The sequence below is a fragment of the Rana temporaria genome, chromosome 2 (assembly GCF_905171775.1).
Source record: "Rana temporaria chromosome 2, aRanTem1.1, whole genome shotgun sequence".
Taxonomy (NCBI): Eukaryota; Metazoa; Chordata; class Amphibia; order Anura; family Ranidae; genus Rana; species Rana temporaria.
Genome location: NC_053490.1, coordinates 119538845 through 119565095, shown reverse-complemented (window position 1 = coordinate 119565095; position 26251 = coordinate 119538845). Strand labels below are relative to the sequence as shown.

General features: G+C 43.9%; 1 protein-coding gene across 1 annotated transcript; it reads right to left on the bottom strand.

Annotated features, from left to right (window-relative positions):
* Positions 1 to 980: 980 nt before the first annotated feature.
* METTL1 (methyltransferase like 1) lies at positions 981 to 20104 on the bottom strand. The gene is made up of 6 exons (XM_040340863.1): positions 19891 to 20104; positions 19258 to 19421; positions 9754 to 9938; positions 7805 to 7918; positions 1636 to 1737; positions 981 to 1540 (listed from the first exon to the last, which is right to left on the bottom strand). Exons 1-6 carry the CDS (start codon positions 20016 to 20018, stop codon positions 1406 to 1408), a joined length of 828 nt encoding a protein of 275 aa, XP_040196797.1. The 5' UTR covers positions 20019 to 20104; the 3' UTR covers positions 981 to 1405.
* Positions 20105 to 26251: the final 6147 nt, after the last annotated feature.

The window sequence follows — 26251 nt, the reverse complement described above, 5'->3', positions numbered from 1 at the left end:
TTTCATACAAGTATGTGGTACAGCAGGCACATATCAGGAATATGAAATGTTGTATTTGCGTTGCAATGGAAAGTTTGAGATTTTTTTTTCTATACTGGGGATCTGCTGTAAGTGATGGGCCAAATTGGTGAGATCTCTTTAAAGAGACAATCTCTTCACTATTACTTTCTTCATATCATGAAACACTCATAAATTATTAATCTTTTCCACATCTGTCAGGCACGAGAAATTGGGAAGATGTGCGTTCTTTATCATGAATACCATGTATGTAGAGTAAGCTTTCTCACAAATATCCTTAGCTACTTCAAACTGGTCTGTTACTTTAAATCACAGGTCTTCAAACTAAGGCCCTCCAGTTGTTCAGGAACTACATTTCCCATCATGCCTAGTCATGTCTGTGAATGTCAGAGTTTTACAATGCCTCATGGGAAGTGTAGTTCCGCAACAGCTGGAGGGCCATAGTTTGAGGATCCCTGCTTTAAATGGACAAAAACTTAAAGGCTAATGAACAAACTACAAGTACTGTCAGCCACTGCAGGAAATGGCTTGCAGTTCTCCATATGACTATGAGGGTGCTGGCAAGAGCTCTTGTAGTTCATGGATTCTTCCTGTAGTTCAGTTACTGCCTGTCCGTTAATGAGGTATGGGCAGACAGCTGACTGGGAGTCTGCAGGATCCTGGCATTGCACCCTGAATGCCAGCCTGCAGTGCAAAATGTCTAATGCTGCCCCTCCCTTTCATAGTCTGCTAAACAGAGGATTACAAGAGGCTGATACCAAGTTAAACTCAGGTACTTGCATTAAAAAAAAAAAAAACGTTCTAAGAAACTGCATAAATTGGGTGTTTTCAAAATAAAATAAAAAATGTGGGGAATGCATTCCAGAAGTGATGTTTGGCTCACAATATTCTTGGTGTCACTGGGGCTGGACCTCAGAGGAAATCCTCCCTGCCAATACACAATTTAATAAACCCACCAAGAGTTAAAAACAAAAACAAAACTTTAATCTTGCTTTCTACATTAGGCTTTCAAATATATTTAGAAAACTGTATAATAAAAACATAAAATGAGACACAACCAGGTAAAGCATAGTCGCCTACAAGAAGTCCATTCTGTCCAGTAGAAAAATCATAGTTTTTTCGTTGGAGCTTCTCCTATTGCCATATTCCCACAATTTAATCATTAAAGAGACCTTAGCCGCTCAAGAACAAAGACCAACTAATGCTTCTGAGCTGCAGAATGAATCTTGATGTAAAACTCCTCCAGATTCCAGAACATCAAAAAAAAGCTCAATATTGATGCCAAATTCAGGACTTTAGAATGTTTTCAGAGATCCGCCTTATTTTATGCTTCCAGATTATTGCAGATTGAGGATTTGACACATATCCAGTCTTATTCATGTGACAACTACATTTCTTTATTCCTTAAAGTCCTGTTTTCTACTCTTTGAAATACAGCCAGGAAGTTTTGTCCTTTATTACGCTGAACTTTTTTCCCTTCTTCTGTAGATGTGCCCAGTTTGTCTATGATGATATCATCAGCCTATAGACATCAAAATTGAGGGTCAGAGTTAAAAATAAATACATAAAAACACATCCAATGAAATAGTCACTTTTTATGTCAGTTAAATATCTTACCAATTGTTCTTTTGAGACGCGCTCAAAAAGCGGATGCTCTGTGAAGTGTTTCACCATCCATTCGTGAACTTCTTCTACATCTGTGATTGTATATACCAACCCCTGCAATGCATATTTATCACATAGATTACACAATATTACAGAAGGTACAGTGGATATAAAAAGTCTACACAGCCCTGCTACAAAGTCAAGTTTCTGTGATGTAAAAATATATACAAGAACTTTTTTCCACCATTAAATGAGACCTATAAACTGTACAACTCAGTTGAACAACAAACTGAAATTTTAGGCGGAGGAAAATAAAAAATAATAACAATAACAATAACAACGTTGCACAAGTGTGCACACCCTTAAAACAAATACTTTGTTGAAGCATCTTTTGATTTTATTACAGCACTCAGTCTTTTTGGGTATGAGTATCAGCATGGCACATCTTTACTTCTTTGCAAAAACACTCCAAATCTGTCAGATTGCAAGGACATTTCCCATGGACAGCCCTCTTCAGATCACCCCACAGATTTTCAATCAGATTCAGGTCTAGGCTTTGGCTGTGCCATTCCAAAACTTTAATCTTCTTCTGATGAAGCCATTCCTTTGTTGGTTTGGATGTATGCTTTGGGCCATTGTCATGCTGAAAGATAAAGTTCACGTTCATCTTTCTAGCAGAAGCCTGAAGGTTTTGTGCCAATATTGACAGGTATTGGGAACTGTTCATAATTCCCTCTACCTTGGCCAAGGCCCCAGTTCCAAATGAAGAAAAACTGCCCCAAAGCATGATGCTGCCACCACCATGCTTCACTGTGGGTATGGTGTTTTTGGTGATGTGCAGTGTTTTTGCACCAAACATTTTTTGGAATTAAAGTGGAGGTTCACCCAAAAAATAAAGTTTTTAACATTACATTCAGCCGAGTTGTCCTAATGACAATCGGCTGTTTTTTCCCCCCCGTACATACCTTATTTTTATTGCTGCTTCCGGGTATGTCTTCTGCGGGACTAGTCGTTCCTAATTGATTGACAGGCTTCCGAGCGTCGCATACTACGCGTCACGAGTTGCCAAAAGAAGTCGAACGTTGGTGCGCAGGCGCCGTATAGAGCCGCACAGACGTTCGGCTTCTTTCGGCAACTCGTGACGCGCTGTATGCGACGGTCGGAAGCCTGTCAATCAGATAGGAACACCCAGTCCCGCAGAAGACATAACCGGCAGTGAAAATAAGGTATGTACGGGAAAAAAAAAAAAACAGTCGATTGTCATTAGGACAATTCGGCTGAATGTAATGTTAAAAATGTATTTTTGGGTGAACCCCCGCTTTAAGTTCAACCATGGTTTCATCAGACCATAAACACAATTTTTCCACATGCTTTTGGGAGACTTCAGCGTTTTTGCAAAATTTAGTCGGCTTGGACGTTTTTCTTCGTAAGAAAAAGGTTTCCATCTTGCCACTCTACCCCATAGCACATACATATGAATACCAGAGATTGTTGTCACATGTACCACACAGCCAGTACATGCCAGATAATCCTGCAGCACCTTTAATGTTGCTGTAGGCCTCTTGGCAGCCTCCCTGACTATTTTTTTTCTCGTCTTTTCAATTTTGGAGGGACGTCCAGTTAATGTCACTATTGTGCCATATTTTCTCCACTTGATTACTGTCTTCTTACTGTTCCATGGTATATCATCTAATGCCTTGGAAATTCTCTTGTACCATTCTCCTGACTGATACCTTTTAACAATGAGATCCCTCTGATGCTTTGGAAGCTCTCTGCGGACCATGGCTTTTACAGTAGGATGCGACTAAGAAAACGTCAGGAAAGACCTACTAGAACAGCTAAACTTTATTTGGGGTTAATCAGAGGCGCTTTAATTTACAGGTGTGTACCAATTCCTATTTAATTGGAGTTTGAATGTGATTGCTTAATTCTAAACATGGCTATATCATCCCCAGTTATAAGAGGGTGTGCACACTCATGGAACCACATTATTTAAGATTTTTATTTTAAACCCCCCCCCCCCTCCGCCCAAGAGATTTCAGTTTGCTTTTCAATTGAATTACATTAAAAGGTGCAAAAGGTTCTGAAACGATTTATCTTTGTCTCATTTCTTTACATCACAGAAATCTGACATTTTAAAACAGGGCTGTGTAGACTTTATATCCATTGCACTTTATAAAACAGCAATTAGTCAATATTTAAAATTTCCCTAACAAGTAACACACTTACACTATCAAAATAAAATTACCAACATGCTCCTATTGGCAGGGGATTAAGGTCAGATGGGGCTTAGCCCAGCAGTTAGACCCCAGTAGTAACATGAATCTAAAGCAGTTTTTCTGGCTAACATATGTCATAGCAGGCACATTGCAGTGTCTCTTCTTAGACAATACATTTACTTAAGGGCGTGTTCACACCAGTGAGTCTTGCTAAATGCACAGCCGCTGATGTGTGCCGAGAGAGACAGTGGCAATGCACCAAACTCGTTGCATCTCACCGTTCTCTTTTTCCCCTTACAGAACATTTTTTATTGGAATGTCTCATTTATTGGAATGTGACATTTCAATATGGTTGTACTCACTGTGGCATTGGTTTGTGGTAGTTTCTGTTGCAACCTCTTACACTGAAAATAGTACTGCAAGCAGTTCTTATCGTCAACGCACACCACAGCAACACTGTGGTGCGAACGGACAGCATAGTAAACATGATTTTTGCCTTGTCTGTTTATTGTAGATGTGCTGGGAATAGGTGCCATCATAGCCCAAAAACTTTTGTTGTAAATTAGCTCTATGATCAATGGTCTGACGATTTACCTTGACAGCAAGATGCCAAAATCTATATATTAACATTCTTTGACACAGTTTCCTGTGACGTGAGAACACTGAACTATGAGCATGCACTTTTGCACACTCCTAGTTTTGAGGCTACCTCGTCACTGACAGCCAACAATCATGGGTCCCATTCATACGATCACCATAACAGCCAATCATGGTAATCACATTCAAGCTGGAGAAGTTGGTTTACAAACATACTCCTCCAGCCTGAAAATTAACACTGTGCCAATGGGTGCACAGAGGAAAAAGCAAAGTGGATGATTTACTAAAACATGCAAAATTTGGTGCAAACCTGCAAAGAAACCAATCAGCTTCCAGATTTGTCAATGCTTAGTTGGAAAAGCTGAAAATAGAAGCCAATTGGCTACCATGTACAGCTAGCTACACCAGATTTTTCACTCTGCAGTTTTAGTAAAACAACATCAGGAATCTTCCATGACAACACATGATGAGAGAGAGACGACTCCCACCTAAAACAAGAAACATATCATGCACAACCAATAATAAAAAAAAAATCCTCAGTATTAAGAAAGAACAGAAGGCAACTGATGAAATAGCATAATGACAGTACAAAATATATAGGGCAGGAATCCCTGCTTTCCTGGAAGATTCCTTGAAATCGAGTTAGTAACCGTTTCCCCCCCGCAAGTTATTTTCCAGGGCAATACATATAAGGACAAGCTAGAAATACCCATTAGGGTGGGGCTGCTGCTTGCAGGACCTATTCCACAAGTCTAAAGCCCCATACACACTATCAGTTTTCCTGCTGGTTTTCTCTTCATGTTTACCAAAACCATGTAGTACAAGGACCTGCCTGATTGCATTCAAATTGAAACGCTTAAGGTTTGACCTCCTATTAGATGGTTTTGGTAAACCTGAAGAGAAAACCATCAGGAAAACTGATAGTGTGTATGGGGCTTTAGCCTTGACACGAGAACAGAGCAATCTGGATGTGTTGAACCACAGTATGAAAATTGGACCAGATAGCAGCTCTGAAGAAGCAAAGCCATTCATTCTCTGTCCATGCCGATACCAAAGACCTGTGAAATGACCTTTAAATCCACTGGCAGGTCCTGTTATGTAGAGCAGTGTTTCTCAACTCCAGTCCTCAAGGCGCACCAACAGGTCTTGTTTTCAGGCTTTCCATTATTTTGCACAGGTGATTTTATCAGTTTCACTGCCTTAGTAATTACCACAGCAGTTTCATCTGAGGGAAATCCTGAAAACATGACCTGTTGGTGCGCCCCGAGGACTGGAGTTGAGAAACACTGATGTAGAGCATACACTAAAAAAGTGACTCCGATTCATCTGCCTATAGTGTTCATAGACACCCTAGAAACTCACTTGGGTCCTGCAAATAGTACCAAAAGGCTACCTATTTTTTTCCATCGTTAGGATTTCTAAAGATAAAATTGTATAGCTAAGTTAGGGAAGGAATCGTCAGATCCCAAGCCTGTAGCTTGGGGTGAGTAATTAGACCCAAGCAGACACACACACACACACACACAGGTGGCTGCTCTCCAACCACCACTAAATGCTTAAACCTTTTAATCTTTTTAAATACATTTTTCAGATTACACTATGGAGCTCTCTCTTTGTATTACATCTTATGCAATTAACATGTACCGCCGAGGACCTGGTAGTTGGAGTAGTAAGGAGTCATACCTTTCCAAATCACATTGGGATATCTACATGTTCATTTAGGGCCAGATCCACGTACACTACGCCGCCGTAACTTACAGCGTATCGTATTTCCCGTACCCACGAAGAATTTGCGCCGTAAGTTACGGCGGCGTAGTGTAAATGTGTCGGCATAAGGGCGCACAATTCAAATGGCTAAGTTGTGGGCGTGTTTTATGTTAATACGTCTTGACCCGACGTAAATGACGTTTTTTCTGAACGGCACATGCGCCGTCCGTGGGGGTATCTCAGTGCGCATGCTCCAAATTAACCCGCAACAAGCCAATGCTTTCGACGTGAACGTCATTCTACGCAAAGCCCTATTTGCGAACGTTTTACGCAAACGACGTACGACGGAAAATTAGACGCTGGCCCGACGTCCATACTTAACATTGGCTACGCCTCATATAGCAGGGGTAACCTTACACCCAAAAAAGCCTTACGGAAACAACGAAAAAAAATTCGCCAGCCGGACGTACATTTGTGGATTGGCGTATCTACCTAATTTGCATACTCGACGCGGAAATCGTCAGAAGGGCCACCTAGCGGCCAGCGTAAACATGCACCTTAGATCCGACGGCATACTAAGACGTACGCCAGTCGGATCTAGCCCAGCTTCAGGCGTATCTTGATTTGTGGATACAAAACAAAGATACGCCGGAGCAACCTAGAAGTTACGCGGCGTATCAATAGATACGCCAGCGTAACTGCTTTGTGGATCTGGCCCTTAATCTTTATTGTGGGCGGGCAGGGTGTGAAAGCAGGGAGCACAGCACCGCAAACACACATTTGAAGGTCCCATCAGCACTTGGATATATGGATTATATTTATTAAGGTCTGGAGGATTTTCATATAAGGCACTCCTCATCACTTGCACTTTACAGAAGATAAGTTGGGAGATGCGTTTCCCATTTTAGGTAAAGGGCATGTGCTGTCCTGGAAGACGATTTGGGAAAACCGTATCTATTAAAGCAGTGTACAAAATAAAAAGTGCTAAATGTAAAAAAATAAAATAAAAAGTGAAATATTCTTATTAGTTATCAAGTTAACCCAACAACATGTACTGAAACGGTTAAATATGGTTTTGGCGAGGGTGAAAGCCCAAGTCCAGGTCTTCTGTCACAAATGGTTTGTTTGGGTCGAGGTGGCCCAAACAAACTATTTCCGCTACTAAGTGATGTGGCTGCTGTGATAGCTAATGCTACACGCAGTATAATACAGTATGCATTATTGTGTACCAGCAGCGTCTTGAGAGACTTTATCAGCTGCTGGAACAAAATAGAGTTATGCTGAGTGCTTGTCAGCCATTCAGAGGAAGCCTTGTCATTTAGCATTTTTTAGCAATGAATACAGGGTATTCTCGGATTGGCTGAGATGGAGAGGCAGACGCACGATATCGCAATCTCCACCCCAGCCAATCAGAGGAAGCCTTATATTTAAAAGTCGCTCTCCAAATAGCCGATAAGCTTTCAGCCAATTCAACTCAATTTTGTTCCAAAAGATGAGAAGTCGCCAAAGACACTGCGAGAACAGTGCTGCATACCTATGCTCACGGCAGCCTCATCCAATGGTAAGGTAAACAGTTCCTTTGGGCGAGATTGGCCAAACCAAACAATTTAGGGTCACAGAAAGAAAACTTAAGACTGTAAACATGCTGACCTACTCACCCCAACTCGCAGCACATACGCGTATTCTGCTAGCAGTGTGGAGCTAATAATTCTCCATTTATGCTTTGTCTTCTTAAAGTGAGGATCAGGAAACAGGAAGAACATCTTACTCAGCTAAAACAAAAGAAAATATTTACATAAATTATAGTCCTATTAAAAAAGTAAAAATTAGATGCACCAAAAATTGAATTTCTTGGGTCTGGTGAATAGGGAAAAGCTTTGACAGCATATAAATATTGCTTCTAGACAGTAAAGCCACAAATGACATTTAAATAACATTTAAATAACATAAATGTTATCAGAATAAAGATTTGTTAAAATGACTTCATAGCAGACCCTCTACAGGTACCAATAAGAGACAATCTAAGCTCTAGTGCACACCCAACCATACAGGATTCTTTATTATGTTCATACAGTATGTGACTCACGCATTCGCAATAGGAAACCAGCAGTGAAGGGGAAGCTCCACTTGTTTGCTTCCTGCCCCATGCTGCTGCAACATTTGGCACCTTGGGGGGTGGATACCTGTCAAAACCAGGTACCCACTTCTGAGTAAGAAATTATATATATATATATTTTTTTTTTTTACACACATCCCAGAAGACATTGGAGCCATTCCGAAAGCACAGCGCGACATGTGTATGTGCAGTAGGGAGCAGGCTATGAGGCAGCAAGGCTTCACTTCCTGTTTCCCTTAGTGAACCCTGCACCCGGACCCAATGGGTCCTTATATTAAAAGTTAGCAGCTACAGTATTTGTAGCTGCTGACTTTAAAAAAAAAAAAAAAATAATAATAATTTCCCCCTAGGCTGGAACTTTTCTTTAACCCGCTTGCCGACCAGCCGCCGCCGTATAATATGGCGGCAGGTCGGCATGATCCAGCATACCGTCGTAGCTGTACATCGGCCCCCTTTAAGTGGGATAGCAGGCGCGCACACCCGATGCTCGTGATCGGCAGTCGCGATGCCCCCAGACACGGGAGGCAAAACATGGACGTGTGTGAAGACAAACATCACAGTTCTATGAGGAGAGAGATTGTGTGTTCCTACTAGCTGGGAACCACGCTCTCTCATCTACTATAGTCAGTCCCATCCCCCACAGTTAAAACGCGCACAAAGGGAACACAGTTATCCCCTTGATCGCCCCTAGTGTTAACCCCCTTTCCTGCCAGTGACATTTTTACAGTAATCAGTGCATTTTATAGCACTGTTCGCTGTATAAATGCCAATGGTCCCGAAAATTTGTCAAACGTGTCCGATATGTCCAACATAATGTCTCGGTCCCGATAAAAAAAAAAAAGTCAAATCTATCCCCTATTTTGTAGCCGCTATAAAACTTTTTTGCTAATCAATATACGCTTGTTGCGATTTTTTTTACCAAGAATATGTAGCAGAATACATATTGGCCTAAACTGATGAATGCATTTGTTTTTTTGGATATGTATTATAGCAGAAAGTAAAAAATTGTTGTTTTTTTAAAAAAAAAAGTATATTTTTGATTATAGCGCAAAAAATTTAAAAAACATAGGAGGTGATCAATTACCACCAAAATAAAGCTCTATTTGTTAGAAAAAAAAGAAAAAAACACGTCAATTTTGTTTGGGTACAGCATTGCACGACAGCGCAATTGTCAGTTAAAGCAGTGTAGGGCCGTATCACAAAAAATGGCCTGGCCATTGAGCAGCCAATTCTTCTGGGGCTGAAGTGGTTAAGATGCCGATGCCAACATGTTCCCTAGAAAGGCAATTGTCCATATACAGTATATTAAAAGTCAGCAGCTACAGTATTTGGGGGGGGGGGGGGCTGGAGCTCCTTTAAGGTTACCATGTTTTATGGATCATAAAGCCCTCCCTCACAAAGAAATGAATAGAAGAGCCCTAAAAACAGCTCCGCCAATACATGCGAGCAAGAAACAGTTAAAAAAACAATGACATGTTGTATATTTGATACCTGTCCTTTTCTGAAGAAGTTAGGTAGGTATTTCATAGCATTGCTTCGGATACAGGCAATATTCTGGTACTGGCCCGGATGACTGGCTCTCAGTGACTTGATTCGGTCTTGCACATAGTCGGATACCTTAACACGTATCTCCAGTCCAAGCATGAGTTTATTTGGAAATAACCGAGACAGTTCCACTAGAAGTGCAAATACACATACCTATTAATACATGCACTACATAGATGCAGTTGTTAAAATAACATTTCCTTCTTACAGATGGCAAGCAGTGTTGGTAATGGTCCAAATATCCTGACCCACATCCCATCTACCAATTAAACATTACTACATACTGGGGACTTGGAATGATATCAAAAAGGTACTATGCAGTACAAATACTGTCAAAACAGATCCTTAAAGTGGAGTTTTACCCAAAAAATGAAACTTCCGCTTTAACTGCAGGTGACCCACTGACATGCCACATTTGGCATGCAATATTTTTTGGGGGGGGGGGGGGGAGCGGGTACCCAGTTTTTACAGGCACCCAGCTCCCACTTCCTCCCTTGGCTCCGCAAGGAAGATTACCTCTCCCCCTGCAATCTTCTGGGACACGTCACAGTTCCCAGAAGATTGCCCGGCGATTTACAAGGCGCACCGTGGCTCACGCATGCGCAGTGTGCACACCCGGCTTCGAAGCCACAGCCAGGCGCCTACAGTTAAAATTCCAGTGCCTGGGAGAGGAGTGGGGCTTCCTGCACCCGTATAGCTGGACCGTAGGACAGGCAAGTGTCTGATTATTAAATGTCAGCAGCTACATTTTCTTTGGCTGCTGACTTTTAAATGGGTGGAACTCCGCTTTAAAGGGGTTGTAAAGGTTCCTTTAAGCTAGTGCATTGTTGGTTCACTTACCTTTTCCTTTGATTTCCCTTCCAAATGTTTTTTTTTTGTCTGAATTTCTCACTTCCTGTTTCTCCTCAGTAAACTTGCCACAATCATCCGAGTGGTGGTTAGTCAGCCAGAACAGCTTACTGAACAGCTTACTGAGGAGGAACAGGAAGTGAGAAATTCAGACAAAGAAAAAAAAAACATTTAGAAGGGAAATCGAAGGAAAAGGTAAGTGAACCGACAATGCACTAGCTTAAAGGAACCCATTTAGAAAAAAAAAAAAAACGAACCCCTTTAATAAAAAACTCATTTACAAAACATGTAAAAAAGGGGAGGTAAAGTATAAAAATACAGCCCTCTCAGATGGGTACAACCACAAATTCATATCGCAGATACCCTGGAAATGTTAGCTACCTTTTCCCAGTATAAACATAAGTAAAAGTTAATACAATGCTTAGCAAGCAGGTGGTGGTAGATTGACGTTTTGCAGATGTTCAGACATCTGCTGCATCAAGAGACATGCATGACAGAGGTCCCGAGTATGTACTATTGGCTTATGGACCTTTCTTCCTATAGACCAAGATATTCTAAAGCAATGCCTAATAAAAACACAAATCTTAGAAAGAAAACAGAAATCTTGAAATGCCAAGTTCACCTTTACAACATGTTATACCCGTATGGAGTATGAAATATATTACAGCCCCCCCATCAGAGCAGGGGTTCTTTTACCCTGCAGCTGCTGTCCACCCACACTGCCACGTATTTCATTCACAGGGATCTGTAAATGAATAAACTACAAGTCCTGTCTTTCACTGGGGCAGATGGCTTGTAGTTCTCAATGGACCAAGAGTGCCCTAATCTGCACACTTCCTCCAGCTTCCTAACGAAAAGCCATACAAAAGGTACGGGCAAAACGTTGGGATGGAAGGTCTGCAGGAGTCTGACATTACACTGATGGTCCACTGATCGCAGGTGCAATGCTTTGTAGGAAAAAATAAACACATTTTTTTTGCATATTTGTCACACTTAAATGACTCAGATCAAACACATTTTATTACACAAAGATAATCTGAGTAAATAAATAAAAAAAAAAAAAATGATGGTTTCATTTATTAAAGCAGAAGTAAACCCATCGATTTAACAATTTCAAAAAGCAGTTGCATTTCCGGCATTGCTAACTGTCACATTGGTTGTGCTCTCAACCAAACTGTCAAACCATCCAATGGCTGGTGTCATAACTGATCACATGTGCAGCATCATGGCAGTTGAAGATTAAACATAGGCCAAGATGGCAGCTTCCTTGCCTGAAAATTATAGGTGGGTTTACTTCCACTTTAAGGAAAAAAGCTGTCCGAACATGCCTGGCTTTATGTGAAAAAGTAATTGCCCCGAAAACTAATAACTGGTTGTGCCAGCCTTGGCGGCATCAACTGCAACCAAGCGTTTGCGATAACTGGCAATGAGTCTTTCACATTGCTGTGGAGCAGTTTTGGCCCACACTTCTTCGCAAAATTGTTTTAAGTCAGCCACATTGGAGGGTTGTCCAGCATGAACGGCCTGTGTAAGGTCATAATACAGCATCTCAATTGGATTTAAGTCTGGGTTTTAACTAGGCCATTACAAAACCTAAATTTTGCTTTGTTTGAACCATTTGGAGGTGGACTTGCTGTTACGTTTGGGATCATTGTTCCACTGCATAACCCAAGTGCACTTGAACTCACAAACTGATGGCCAGACATTCTCCTTTAGGATTATCTGGTAGCGCTCAGAATTCATGGTAAATCTTCCAGGTTCTGAAGCTGCAAAGCAGCCCCAGACCATCATGCTACCACCATGTCTGACTGTTGGCATTATGTTAGTTATGAAATGCTGTACTGTTCAAAAAGTTAAATTTTTGTCTCATCAGTCCAATATTTGCCTAAAAGTCTGGGGTATAATCAAGATGTTTTTTGGTAAAATGTGAGAGGAGCCTTTGTGTTATGTTTGGTCAGCAGTGGCTTTGACCTTGGAACTCTCCCATGGATGCCATTTTTGCCCAGTCTCTTTCTTATTGTTGAATCATGAACACTGATCCTACCTGAGACAAGTAAGGCCTGCAGTTCTTTAGCTGTTGCTCTGGGTTCTTTTATAACCTCCTGGATGAGTCGTCATGGTAATTTTTGTAGGCCGACCACTCATGGAAAGGTTCACCACCATTTCAAATTATCTCCATTTGTGGATAATGGCTCTCCCCGTGGTTCACTGGAGTTCCAAAGCCTTTTTTTTAGATTGTGGCATGATGTGTGGCTTTTTGTGATCTTTTAGCATGCTTCATTTTGTCAGACAGTTTCCATTTATGTAATTTCTTGATTCAACAGGTCTGGCAGTAATCAGGCCTGGGTGTGGCAAGTGAAATTAAACAAAAAATTCTGGTTAATTACAGTTCATATATATGATTCAGCATGGGAAGGGGGCAATTACTTTTTCACATAGGGCCGGGCAGGTTTGGACAGCTTTTTTTTCCCTTAATAGATTAAATAGTTTAACCACTTCCATACCAGGCACTTACGCACCTTCCCGCCCAAGCCAATTTTCAGCTTTCAGCACTGTCGCACTTTGAATGGCAATTGCGCGGTCATGCTACACTGTACCCAAACAAAATTGGCGTCCTTTTTTCCCCACAAATAGAGCTTTCTTTTGGTGGCATTTGATCACCTCTGCGATTTTTTTTTTTTTTGCGCAACAACTAAAAAAAAGACTGAAAATTTTGAAAAAAAATTAAGTTTTTATTTTTATCTGTAAATTTTTTTGTAAATAAGTAAGTTTTCTCTTTCAATTACGGGCACTGATATGGCAGCACTGATGGGCACCGATGAGATGGCACTGATGGACATCGATGAGGTAGTACTGATGGGCACAGATGAGGTGGCACTGATACCGGCGCTGGTATGCGGCACTGATGGGCACACATAGGCGGCACTGATGGGCACACATAGGCGGCACTGATGGGCACTGGGCATGGATGGGCACTGTGGGGTGGCACTGATTCTCATGTTGCTTTTACAGGCTTTTTTTTGTTTGGCCCACCCTGGTGGTCCAGGGTGGGCTTCCCTGGTGGTTCAGTGTGGCGATACGAGGGGGGGCTGCGCTGATAAACAATCAGCGCGAACCCCCCCGTCAGGAGAGCCGCCGATCGGCTCTCTACTCGCGTCTGTCAGACGCGAGTGAGGAAGAGCCATCAACGGCTCTTCCCGTTTACATCGTGAGCAGCCGTGATTGGACACGGCTGATCACATGGTAAAGAGTCTCCGCCGGAGGCTCTTTACCGAGATCAGAGATGCAGGGTGTCAGACTGACACCCCACATCACCGATTGCCGCGCTGCGCGCCCCCACGGCCGCGCGCGGCATGAAATCCTGCAGGACGTTCTGGAACGTCCAGTCAGGATTTCAAAACCACTTCCCGGACGTAAATCGGCTATAGGCTGGGCGGGAAGTGGTTAAAAACTGCATCTTGGATTTACTCTGGTTATCTTTGTGTAATATTAAAATGTGGTTGATGATCTGAACCATTTAAGTGTGAGAAATATGCAAAAAAAATTAAAAAAAATTAGCAAGGGGGCAAATACTTTTTCACAGCACTATTATTTTTCCTTAAAAAGGTAAACTTTTTATGTCACATTTTTATGTCACAGATTATCTATGCTTTATAAAAATGAAGACTGTTAAAGAATTGGCCCTGGATGAAAAAGTACATGTATCTTGTATTTTCTAAGCAGAGCGCATTTTCGGGGGCCTTCTTTTTTTCAGGCATGCACAAGAGCCAAGGCATTATGTAACAAACATCCCTGACCAAGCTACCTAGCATTCATCAGGCTTGGGAATTAATTCCTCCTCTACCACAACAGGCAATTCCCATCTATCAAGTGTATAAAAAATAAAATAAAACAAAACACATTCCTCTCTCAATCAGTACCTTTAGCAAGAGTCTCAAGGAGTGAACTGTTTTGTATTGACAGAATAGGTAATTTATTTGAAGTATCTACATTACCATATGGGCTTTTATACTCAGACATGAAAAACGACTACAAATACGCAAACAATTAGGCTACATTTGCATTAGCGTCAGAAGAGTTTCCTTGGCACCTGCCACATTCCCCCAAACACCAGGTTAAAAGGGTCGTAGTGCACCCAAAAACACATTGCAATGTGATGAACACGGCATGCCATCATTCTGCACATTGCCTGCAAAACACAGATAGCTGCCAACTCTACCTTTTGGACCATGTTACATCCAAAGCCAGGTGTAACAAATACAGCGAGGGGAAAAAAGTATTTGATTCCCGGCTGATTTTCTATGTTTGCCCACTGACAAAGAAATGATCAGTCTATACATTTTAACCACTTGCCAACCAGGCCAATTCTGACATTTCTCTCCTACATGTAAAAATCATATTTTTTTTGCTAGAAAATTACAGAGAACACCCAAACATTAAATATGTTTTTTTTTAGCAGAGACCCTAGAGAATACAATGGCGACCATTGCAACTTTTTATCTTGCACGGTATTTGCGCAGCAATTTTTTTAAACGCGTTTTTTGAGGGGAAAAACTGTTACATGCTTTAAAAAAAAAAAAAGAAAAGAAAAGTGAAGTTAGCCCAATTTTTTTGCATAACAAGAAAGACAAAGTTACGCCGAGAAAATAGATACCCAACAGGTCACGCTTCAAAATTGCACACGCTCGTGGAATGGCGCCAAACTTCCTATACTTAAAAATCCCCATAGGCGACGCTTTAATTTGTTTTACTGGTTACATGTTTTGAGTTACAGAGGAGGTCTAGGGCTAGAATTATTGCTCTCAGGCCTCGTACACACGACAGAGTTTCTCGGCAGAATTCACCGAGAAACTCGGTCAAACCCGGATTCTGCCGAGAAACTCTGTCGTCTGTACACCTTTGGCCCGATGGAGCCGCCGAGGAACTCGTCGAGAAAACAGAGAACATGTTCTCTATTTTCTCGTTGTTCTATGGGAGAAGGCGGCCCGCCGAGCTCCTCGGCGGCTTCATCCCTGAACTCACCGAGGAACTCGACGTGTTTGGCACGTCGAGTTCCTCGGCCGTGTGTACGGGGCCTCACTCCAACATTTGTGGCGACACCTCACATGTGTGGTTTTAACACAGTTTTCATATGCGGACTTGTGTATGCGTTCGCTTCTGCGTGCGAGCTCACGGGGACAGGGGCACTGTTGTTAATTTTACTTACATTTTTTTTATTTTGACACTTTAAAAAAAATTTGATCACTTATTCCTATTACAAGGAATGTAAACATCCCTTGTAATAGGAATATGACATGATCGGACCTCTTTACAGTGAGATATGGGGTCAATAAGACCCTACATCTCACCTCTAGGCTGGGAAGCCTTAAAGGAGTTCTCTAAGCTAAAACTTTTAACCCCCGCTTTGCCCGGGCTGTAAAACTATACAAAATAAACTTTCACTTACCTGCCTACGATCCCCCGTTGTTCCGTTATCGCCGCCCGTGCTCCGGTTCCTGTCAGCTTCCTCTTCCTGCGGGTCGGTGACTCACCGTGCGCTCAGCCTATCAGCGGCCGCGGCGGGACATTGCTGCGGCCGCTGATAGGCTGAGCGCACGGTGAGTCACCGACCCGCAGGAAGAGGAAGCCGACAGGAACCAGAGCACGGGCGGCGATAACGGAACAACGGGGGATCGTAGGCAGGTAAGTGAAAGTTTATTTTGTATAGTTTTACAGCCCGGGCACAGTGGGGGTTAAAAGTTTTAGCTTAGAGAACTCCTTTAAAAAAAAAAAAAAATTATATATATATATATATAACCAATTCCTAGCCAAAGCAGCACCGTTTTTTTTTAATGCAGAGGCCGGGTGTGACGTCATAACATCGCGCCCAGCCTCCGACGATCATAGAGACTCCAGCGACCATCTGGTCCGCCGGAAATCTCTATGGTCAAGAACCGGGGCCGGCGGATCCTCTCACCGATCCCTCAGGTGAGTCGGTAGAAGGGGGGGACGTCCCCTCTCGCCACCCGTAAGAACTATCAAGCGGCGGAACAGCCGCTATGATCGTTGTTATGGTGTAGTGAATCGCCAGCATCATTCAGATATACCCCCACAAAGCCGAGGACGTCTATATGTCAATCAGGTGTCTTTTCTTTACAGGTAACAAGCTGAGATTAGGAGCACTCTTTTAAAAGGTAGTGCTCCTGATCTCAGCTTGTTGCCTGTATAAAAGACAGCTGTCCACAGAACCAGATTCCAATCTCTCCACATTGGTCAAGCCCAAAGAGCTGTCCAAGGACGATGGGGACAAGGTTGTAGACTTACACAAGGCTAGAACGGGCTACAAGACCATCGCCAAACAGCTTGGTGAGAGGATGACAGTCAGTGCGATTATTAGCAAATGGAAGAAACAGAAAATAACTGTCAATTTCCCTCGGTCTGGGGTCCCATGCAAGATTTCACCTCGTGGAGTTTCAATGATCATAAGAACGGCGAGGAATCAGTCCAGAACTACACGCTGCCTATGACCCGAAGAACACCATCCCCACCGTGAAACATGGAGGTGGAAACTTTATGCTTTGGGGGTATTTTTCTGCTAAAGAGACAGACAACGGATGGGGCAAAATCTTGCCTCAGCCAGGGCATTGAAAATTGGTTGTGGATGGGTATTCCAGCATGACAATGTCCCAAAACACACGGCCCAAGGCAACACAAGAGTGGTTCAAGAAGCACATTAAGGTCCTGGAGCCTTCAGACCTTAATGCCATAAAAAAATATGTGGAGGGAGCTGAGGGTTTAAGTTACCAAACGTCAAGCTCAAAACCTTAATGATTTGGAGAGGATCTGCAAAGAGGAGTGGGACAAAATCCTTCCTGAGACGTCTGACCTCTGATTGCCAACAAAGCCCCTTTCACACAAAAAATATAGTGCATAAATAAATACTCCTGCCCCAGCAGTCTCAATGTGAAAGCCCGAGGGCTTTCACACTGAGGCGATGCGCTGGCGGGAGAAAAAAAAAAAAATCTCCTGCAAGCAGCATCTTAGGAGTGGTGTGTATACCGCTCCTTCCCATTGAAAACAATCAGACATTTTTCGGACTCTAGTAGGGGGTTAATACCACACCGCTAGCGACCTAATATCGCTGCAATTCCGACGGTATAGTGCCGCTAAAAATAGTGGCGCTATACCGCCACCGCACATACAGCCCCAGTGTGAAAGGGTCCAACGTAATTTTTTAAGAAGTCAAATACGTATTTCACCCATTAAAATGCAAATCAGTTTATAACTTTTTTAAATGCGCTTTCCTGGATTTTTGTGTTATACTGTCTCTCACTGTTAAAACATTTGTTTTTCATCATTCCTTATTTACTGTGCCTTTAAAGTCCGACCCTGGGTCACCTCCTGAGACCCGTCTATACAAGCAGTGTCACATCACCTCCCGAGACCCGTCTATACAAGCAGTGTCACATCACCTCCCGAGACCCGTCTATACAAGTGGTGTCACATCACCTCCCGAGACCCGTCTATACAAGTGGTGTCACATCACCTCCCGAGACCCGTCTATACAAGTAGTGTCACATCACCCCCTGAGACCCGTCTATACAAGTAGTGTCACATCACCTCCTGAGACCCGTCTATACAAGTAGTGTCACATCACCTCCTGAGACCCGTCTATACAAGTAGTGTCACATCACCTCCTGAGACCCCGTCCATACAAGTAGTGTCACATCACCTCCTGAGACCCCGTCCATACAAGTAGTGTCACATCACAACCGAGTATAAAAGAGGCGCCTCTGAGTGTAGAAATATGGTTACATTTAATGAAGGTACAACATTTCACAACTCACACGGATGATGAATAAAACAGGCACATCTAAGTATGCAGGCATCCTGGGTAAAGCGGTCTACATAAACCGTCCTCCGCACCGCCATGATCCCTTCCACTCTGCGCACCATGGAGTGTTTCAAACCTCGCTTTAAGATCGCTTAACTGCACGGTAGTCTTCCCGGTCACGATTGCAGACTGACAGTGGTGAGAGACAGCGGTGCGGGGGATGGTCTATGTCAGGGATATGCAATTAGCGGACCTCCAGCTGTTGCCAAACTACAAGTCCCATGAGGCATAGCGACACTGACAGCATCAAGCATAACACCCAGAGGCATGATGGGACTTGTAGTTTGGCAACAGCTGGAGGTCCGCTAATTGCATATCCCTGGTCTATGTGGACAGCTTTACCCCCGGATGCCTGCATACTTAGATGTGCCTCTTTTAATCAATCATGTGCGTTGCTAAATGTTGTACCTTCATTAAATGTAACCATATTGCTACACTTAGAGGCACCTATTCTTTTTTTATACTCTGTAGCTCCTAATGGATTTTGTTTCCAATCCCCATGTGAAGGCTTCCATTTCTGGATGGACATTTTATGGTTACACAACCTGGTTGCTATAATCTTTTTATATGGACTATAAACTGAAGGATTTATGAATAAATAGTTGTGGAACGAATCATTTGAGTTTTCATTATTTCTTATGGGGAAATTTGCTTTGATATACAAGTGCTTTGAATCACAAGCATGTATCCAGAATAAATTATGCTCCCAATCCAAGGTTTTACTGTACCTAATAATCCGCCATATCCGCAGCCAATGTCCGCAAACTCCACCTGAAGCTCTTCCTTCGTCTCTGTCAAGTCCTTCACATCATCATGATGGTTATCGGGTGATAAAGGCTTAAAATAATCAGGGTAATATTCTGACCAGTCCATCCGCTGGGGTTTCACAGGGCTGTAAAATAAGACACACAAAGAACATTTTTTAGGTTCATGTTTACATTCCACTGCAGGTAAATGACAGTGACTGATCCACAACCAGTGAATGTTTGATGAAAGTCACATTCACTGGTTAGTTTGATCAATGCAGGATACAATGTCATCCTATCCACTCTCTCTTACTTGGAAGCACTTGATCTGAGCTAATTAGACTGCATAAAGTTAGTTTACATTGAAACAGAAATCAGGACCCTGTTGTTGCCTCCCCTCCCCCATAGTGTAAGGCACAGAGTGAGAGCTATACACCTTCCTTAGCCTATCTAATGTGCCTATTACACTGAATGCTGCTGGCACTGGGGCACTGCAGATGCCAGCATGTCCTCTCCACTGTTAGCCTTCCCAGGCATGCCAAGCAAGCTTTTGTAGCAGACACGATCTGGGAGAACTCCTTGCCCTGCTATTATGGTAGACCAAATAGCACTCACTAGTGGAAGGTGTGATCGGCCATAGGGTTAGAATGAGCTCTCTGCCTGTAATAGCGCTTCTGAGGAAGGGACACTGCCATCCCCGGCTGTGCCATGGCAGCACAGGGCTGCACTTCAGTCTCAGACATGTCACAGCACCCAACACACAGGAACCATGCGGCTCACTCCCTGCCCGGCGCACACCACACGTCATGGTCACCACGTGGCTTTCATTACGCCTGTGATTCGCTGCCTTGTTCCAGGAAATCTTTGACCGAGGTCGGCCATCTTTAATATTGGCAAACAAATACTAACATGTATTTCTTTTACTATAAACAAGTAATAGACACCGAACAAGAAACGTGTCTGCGTTATCTGATATCCTGCTTCCGATACTTTTTGATTTTCTTCCTAGAAAGGAGAACAGTTTTTATGAATTAGTCACAATATAGTGATTATTCAGATAGCAGGGACCATTATTGTGTGGCTTTCCTGAAACTAATGTTAGAAATGAAATGCATTATTACATACTACCTCATAGCTTCCAACTGTTCCTGATTTCGAGGGACTGTCCCTGAATTTGGGCAGTGTCCCTCTGTCCCTCTTCCCCCCTGATTTGTCCCTCATTTTGGTCTGATCTCCATAGATGTATATGAAATGCACTTTTTATCTATCAAAAAGTGTTTTCCAGCGCTAAACCTTTCATCTGATTCTAAATTGCTACATTTGTGAATGCCAAAAGCCAATATAAAGAAATAGTAGGGGTAAAAAAAAGCACTTGTGGGCTTAAAGCGGGAGTTCTCCCATAAATGTTTTTTTTAACTTCGATTCCCTTAGATTGATGCTCGTTGTGTCTAGGGGAATGGGCTAGTTGTTTTAAAACCCGAGCAGTACTTACCGTTGTAGAGGGCGATCTTCTCCACCGCTTCCGGGTATGGGTCTTCGGGGCTGGGCGTTCCTTCTTGATTGACAGTCTTCCGACGGTCGCATCCATCGCGTCACGAGTAGCCGAAAGAAGCCGAACGTTGGTGCGGCTCTATACTGCGCCTGCGCACTGGCGTTCGGCTACTTCCGGAAAATCGTGACGCGATGGATGCGACCGTCGGAAGCCTGTCGGAAGACTGTCAATCAAGAAGGAACGCCCAGTCCCGCAGCCCATACCCGGAAGTGGCGGAGAAGATCGCTCTCTAAAAAGGTAAGTACAGGTTCGATTTTAAAACAACTAGCCGATTCCCCTAGACACAACGAGCATCACTCTAAGGGTAAAAACAGCATTTTAGCGGTGAACCTCCGCTTTAACAAATCTTGTTTTTTTGTACAAGTCTCCTTTAAGGGGGCGTGGCAAGGGGTGTGTCCTATGCCTGCATACTTTTGCTGATAGGTGTCCCTCATTCCCATCTCAGAAAGTTGGGAGGTCTGCTACCTGAAGTGCAAAAGTTCATTGACTGTGTCATGCATTATTCTTCCAGAGTAATAGTAGCCGTTGTATGGCAATAGGCTCAATTCACAGCAGTTGCGTGTGGTGCGAGATCGCATGTAATTCGTACTGCTGTGCAAATCCATAGCTCCCAACTGTCCCTGATTTTGAGGGACTCTCCCTGATTTGGAGCAATGTCCCTCTGTCCCTCATTTCTCCTCAATTGTCCCCAATTTTGGTCTGATCTAAATTATTGTATATAAAATTCACTTGTTATCTATCAAAAAGCGTTTCCCAGTGCTAAACCTTTCATCTGATCTCTAAATTGCTGCATTTGTCAATTCCAAAAGCCAATATAAAGGAATAGTAGTGGTAAAAAAAAAAGCACTTCTGGGTTTAATCTTGTTTTTTGTACAATTTTGTTTAAGGGGGTGTGTCCTATGCTTGCATACTTTTGCTGATAGGTGTCTCTCATTCCCATCTTACCCATGAGTTCACCCATAATTTTTTTTTTTACCCTTAGATTGATGCTCATTTTGTCTAGTAGAATCGGCTAGTTGTTTTAAAATCGAAGCTGTACTTACCGTTTTAGAGAGCGATCTTCTCCGCCGCTTCCGGGTATGGTCTTCGGGACTGGGCGTTCCTAATTTTATTGACAGTCTTCCGACAGGCTTCCGACGGTCGCACCCATCGCGTCACGAGTAGCCGAAAGAAGCCAAACGTCGGTGCGGCTCTATACTGCGCCTGCGCACCGACGTTCGACTACTTTCCGAAAACCGTGACGCGATATATGCGACCGTGTCGGAAGACTGTCAATCAAAATATTAACGCCCAGTCCCGCAGCCCATACCCGGAAGCGGCGGAGAAGATGCATCTCTAAAATGGTAAGTACAGCTTTGATTTAAAAAAAACTAGCTGATTCCCCTAGACAAATTGAGCAGGAATCTATTCTTAAAAAATGTTATTTCCGGGTGAACCTAAAGTTGGGAGGTATGCAAATCACATGCAATGTGAATTTGCATCGCATTCGGACCAAACTCGCACAGGACTCTTTTTTTGGTCCACACAGCATTGGATCGCATTGGTGTTCACAACTATGTGATCTGATTCATGTCCAAACTCATAGTTCCCTGCTGTCCCTGATTTGGAGCAATGTCCCTCTGTCCCTCATTCCTCCTCATTTGTCCCTCATTTTGGTCTGATATATATAGCTGTATATAAAATGCACTTTTTATCTATCAAAAAGTGTTTCCCAGTGCTAAACCTTTCATCTGATTTCTAAATTGCTGCATTTGTAATTTCCAAAAGCCAGTGTAAAGGAATATTAGTGGTAAAAAAAAACACTTGTGGTTTTAACCAATCTTGTTTTTCTTGTACTATTCTCCTTTAAGGGGGCGTGACAAGGGGTGTGTCCTATGCCTGCATACTTTTGCTGATAGGTGTTCCTCATTGCCATCACAAAAAGTTGGGGGGTATGCCAAACTGTCAGTTTTGAACTTCAGAATGAGGGACAAATGATGGTGTAAGTGAGCTGTGGCGCACATAACTGCAAATTGTGGGTGTTGCCAAATCTTAAGAACCCTTTCACACTGGAGGAGTTTTTCAAGCGCTAAAGGGCTACAAATAGTGCCAGAAAAATGCCTCCCCTGCAGCCCCTGTGGCTAAAGCCTGAGTGCTTTCACACTGGAGGGTGCACTGGCAGGACGTTAGCTCTCTTACAAATGCCCAAGTGCCCTGGCTCTCTTACAAATGCCCCCCTCCTTTCTTACAGCTCTCTCACCAATTCCCCCCCCTCTCTTACTAATTCCCCCACAGCTCTCTCACCAATTCCCCCCTCCTCTCTTACTAATGCCCCCACAGCTCTCTCACCAATTCCCCCCTCCTCTCTTACTAATGCCCCCACAGCTCTCTCACCAATTCCCCCCTCCTCTCTTACTAATGCCCCCACAGCTCTCTCACCAATTCCCCCCTCCTCTCTTACTAATGCCCCCACAGCTCTCTCACCAATTCCACCATATTCTCTTACGAATGCCCCCCCCAGCTCTTCCACCAATTCATCCCTCCTCTCTTACTAATGCCCCCCCAAGCTCTCCCACCAATTCCACCAGCCTCTGACTTCAGCCCAGATCCACGGGATCCTGGGACTTACTTCAAATCGCAGGACGGTCCCACGGAATCCGGGACAGTTGGGAGGTATGCGATATGCAATCTGTAATGGGGGTGTCATTAAGATTCTATTGACACTCCCAGAAGTTCTCATATGGCAGTGTGAACTGCCTTGCGAGTCAGGTGCGATGCGGGAACCTGCAGTGTCTTTCTTGTGCTTTTATTTCTGCCCAACACGGCAAACAATAACACTTGAGGTAGATAGATCAAATATGGGTGAGGAGAAGGATTAGCAGATTCAGGCCCAATAACACAGAAGCAATCCTGCTTCTAACGACACTTCACTTTCGTCGCCACTCCACTTGGAGTGGGTATAGTGTACCTAGACAGGCCTCTCACACCGACCTGGCAGCCAGAGTATCACCCGGAAACTTTGAGGGAAAAGATCTCTGCCACAGACCCTCCCTAGAACTTAGATCATGGAGACAATCCTCCTTGGTAGAATTTGAGCTTGAGTTTTCCTCAGGTAGTTTTCTCCTCAGGTTACCGACTGACAGGTTGCTGACATCCAACCTCTCAGTGTCCGGTTACCTCGATCCCTGATGGATAGCCTAGGCCCTGTTGGATTGCCTGCCTCTCTTGGCTCTCCTCAGGCTGACTCCCCACCGAACAGCTATCTCGCTTTGGATCCTCTTCTCAGAACTTGGGGACCCAGTAGATCACTGGGGCCCCCGCCACAGCTCTAAATGGAACCAGGAACACCGCGTGGCACGCGCACCCTGGCCTGGTAGGCCATATCGCTGGGGAGCCGTGATGTGTGGTCACCTTGAAGGTGGGTGCCACACCCGGAACAAGACTCCGCCCAATGACGTCTGCTCCAGAAGTACCCTCTCCCAGCATGCCCCGCGAGGGAAAACCCCTCCTGATTGGCTGCTGGCAAGAGGCACCCCAGCCTGGACTCCACTGCTGCCACCTGCCGCCCCGGGGTGGAAAAGCACCTCAGGAACACAGAATGAACCGACAGTACAGCTCAGCTGAAACAGAGGCCTAATTTGTACAAATCACTTGGATGAGAGCTAACCAACTCTCTCATCCCCCTTAAATTTAGAATAGCACCTGTACTGAAAGTACACAGGCGCTACACAAGGGATAGTTATAACCCTTGTCAGGTTGTTTTAGTCATCTGTGTTCCATTGGAAAGATTTCCCTTCACTTCCTCTCATAGCCAAAACCAGAAGTGAGAGGTAATCCTTCACAAGTGAGGGAATCCCTGGTTGTCACCAGAAATATCATCTCTGTTGGCAGCTTTCTCCTCTATTACTATTCTGCTGACAACCCAAAATTTGGGATTTTTATTTCACATTTATCTGTGATAATGCTAAACAGGACAAATAAAGAGGGTGAATCTCACGGTCGGACTTTCGGCCAACAAACTTCAAAATCAACAAGTTTTCAAATTTGTCCGATCGTGTGTACGCTCCATCGGACCAACTTTTTCGGGTTTCATCGGACAAAAAGTTCGGTCTGCAAACGGACAAACTTTTCGACAACAAAAGTCCGATGGTGCCTAGTCCCACCGTGTGTACAGCAAGCCATCTACAAGACTTTTGTACACCAATGTTAAAATCAACCAACAATAGTAGAAGTTAACCAAAGGGTGGCAGTAAAGAGCAGAAAAACCACGTGATGTTGGGAAAGTTTTAGAAAAGTTTGCAGAAAAGTCCGAGCGTGTGTATGCTGTGGGTCTGACTGGACAACTCACTTCGGACAAAAATCCAAGGGAAAGTTTGTTGGATGTCCGACCGTGTGTACGAGGCTTTAGGCTCTATTCACACCAATGTGTTTTTTCATGCTTTTTGCAGAAGTGAAGGACATTTTTTTAACATGGGTTCCTATGGGACACGTTCACATCAATGCATTTTTGTGCCTCTGCATTTTTGGAAAGGATCCAAGCAGTGGCGGTTCGTCCATTGAGGGCGCTGGAGCACCGCCCCCTCTGGCTCTCACCGCCACTGAGTCTAATAACATAGATTCATGCATTGCACAAATCTATGTTATTATCGTCGCTGCCGCTGTTCTATTCAGATGGTCGGCGCTCATGTCCGGCCATCTGAATAACGGCAGCTGGTTGGCTGTACGGAAGTGCCTATCAGAGCCAACGGCTCTAATAGGCTTTTCCGAGTACAGCCCTCGGGTCCCGGAAGCTTATACAGGAAACGCACTAAGGATGCGCTCCTTGCATAAGATTGACAGGCGTCTCTGCCAATCAGGTTCACCGGTTCTGGTTACCGGTAACCTGATTGGCTGAAGCGACATCGAGGGCGGGACTAGGGAGGAGACATCGAGGGAGTGTGGAGAGAGGATGGCTGACCCGAGAAAGGTAAGTGCTGGGAGACAGGGGGGGGGGGGGGAGGCAACCTGGCGCTTTTTGAGGGGGCACAATGTCATGGCACAGTGGCAACAATGGCATAGCACAGTGGCGACAATTAATGGGCACAGTGGCTGCGTTTGGCATGGCACAGTGGCGACAATTGATGGGCACAGTGGCGACAATGACATGGCACAGTGGTGACAATTGATGGCACAGTGGCTGCGTTTGGCATGGCACAGTGGCGACAATTAATGGCACAGTGGCTGCGTTTGATGGCATGGCACAGTGGCGACAATTGATGGGCACAGTGGCTGCGTTTGATAGCATGGCACAGTGGCGACAATTGATGGGCACAGTGGCGACAATGACATGGCACAGTGGCGACAATTGATGGATACAGTGACGACAATGGCATGGCACAGTGGCAACAATGGCATGGCACAGTGGCGACAATGGCATGGCACAGTGGCGACAATGGCATGGCACAG

Bases quoted from the DNA above. Each gene is read 5' to 3' on its own strand.
- METTL1 (XM_040340863.1), bottom strand. From the start codon at position 20,018: ATGTCTGAGACTGAAGTGCAGCCCTGTGCTGCCATGGCACAGCCGGGG. The intron at 19,422-19,890 runs GTGAGTGCTATT...CTTATTTTACAG, and splicing joins GCCGATCACACCTTCCACTA to CCCTGTGAAACCCCAGCGGA. The intron at 9,939-19,257 runs GTACAGTAAAAC...TTGCACTTCTAG, and splicing joins CGGATATGGCGGATTATTAG to TGGAACTGTCTCGGTTATTT.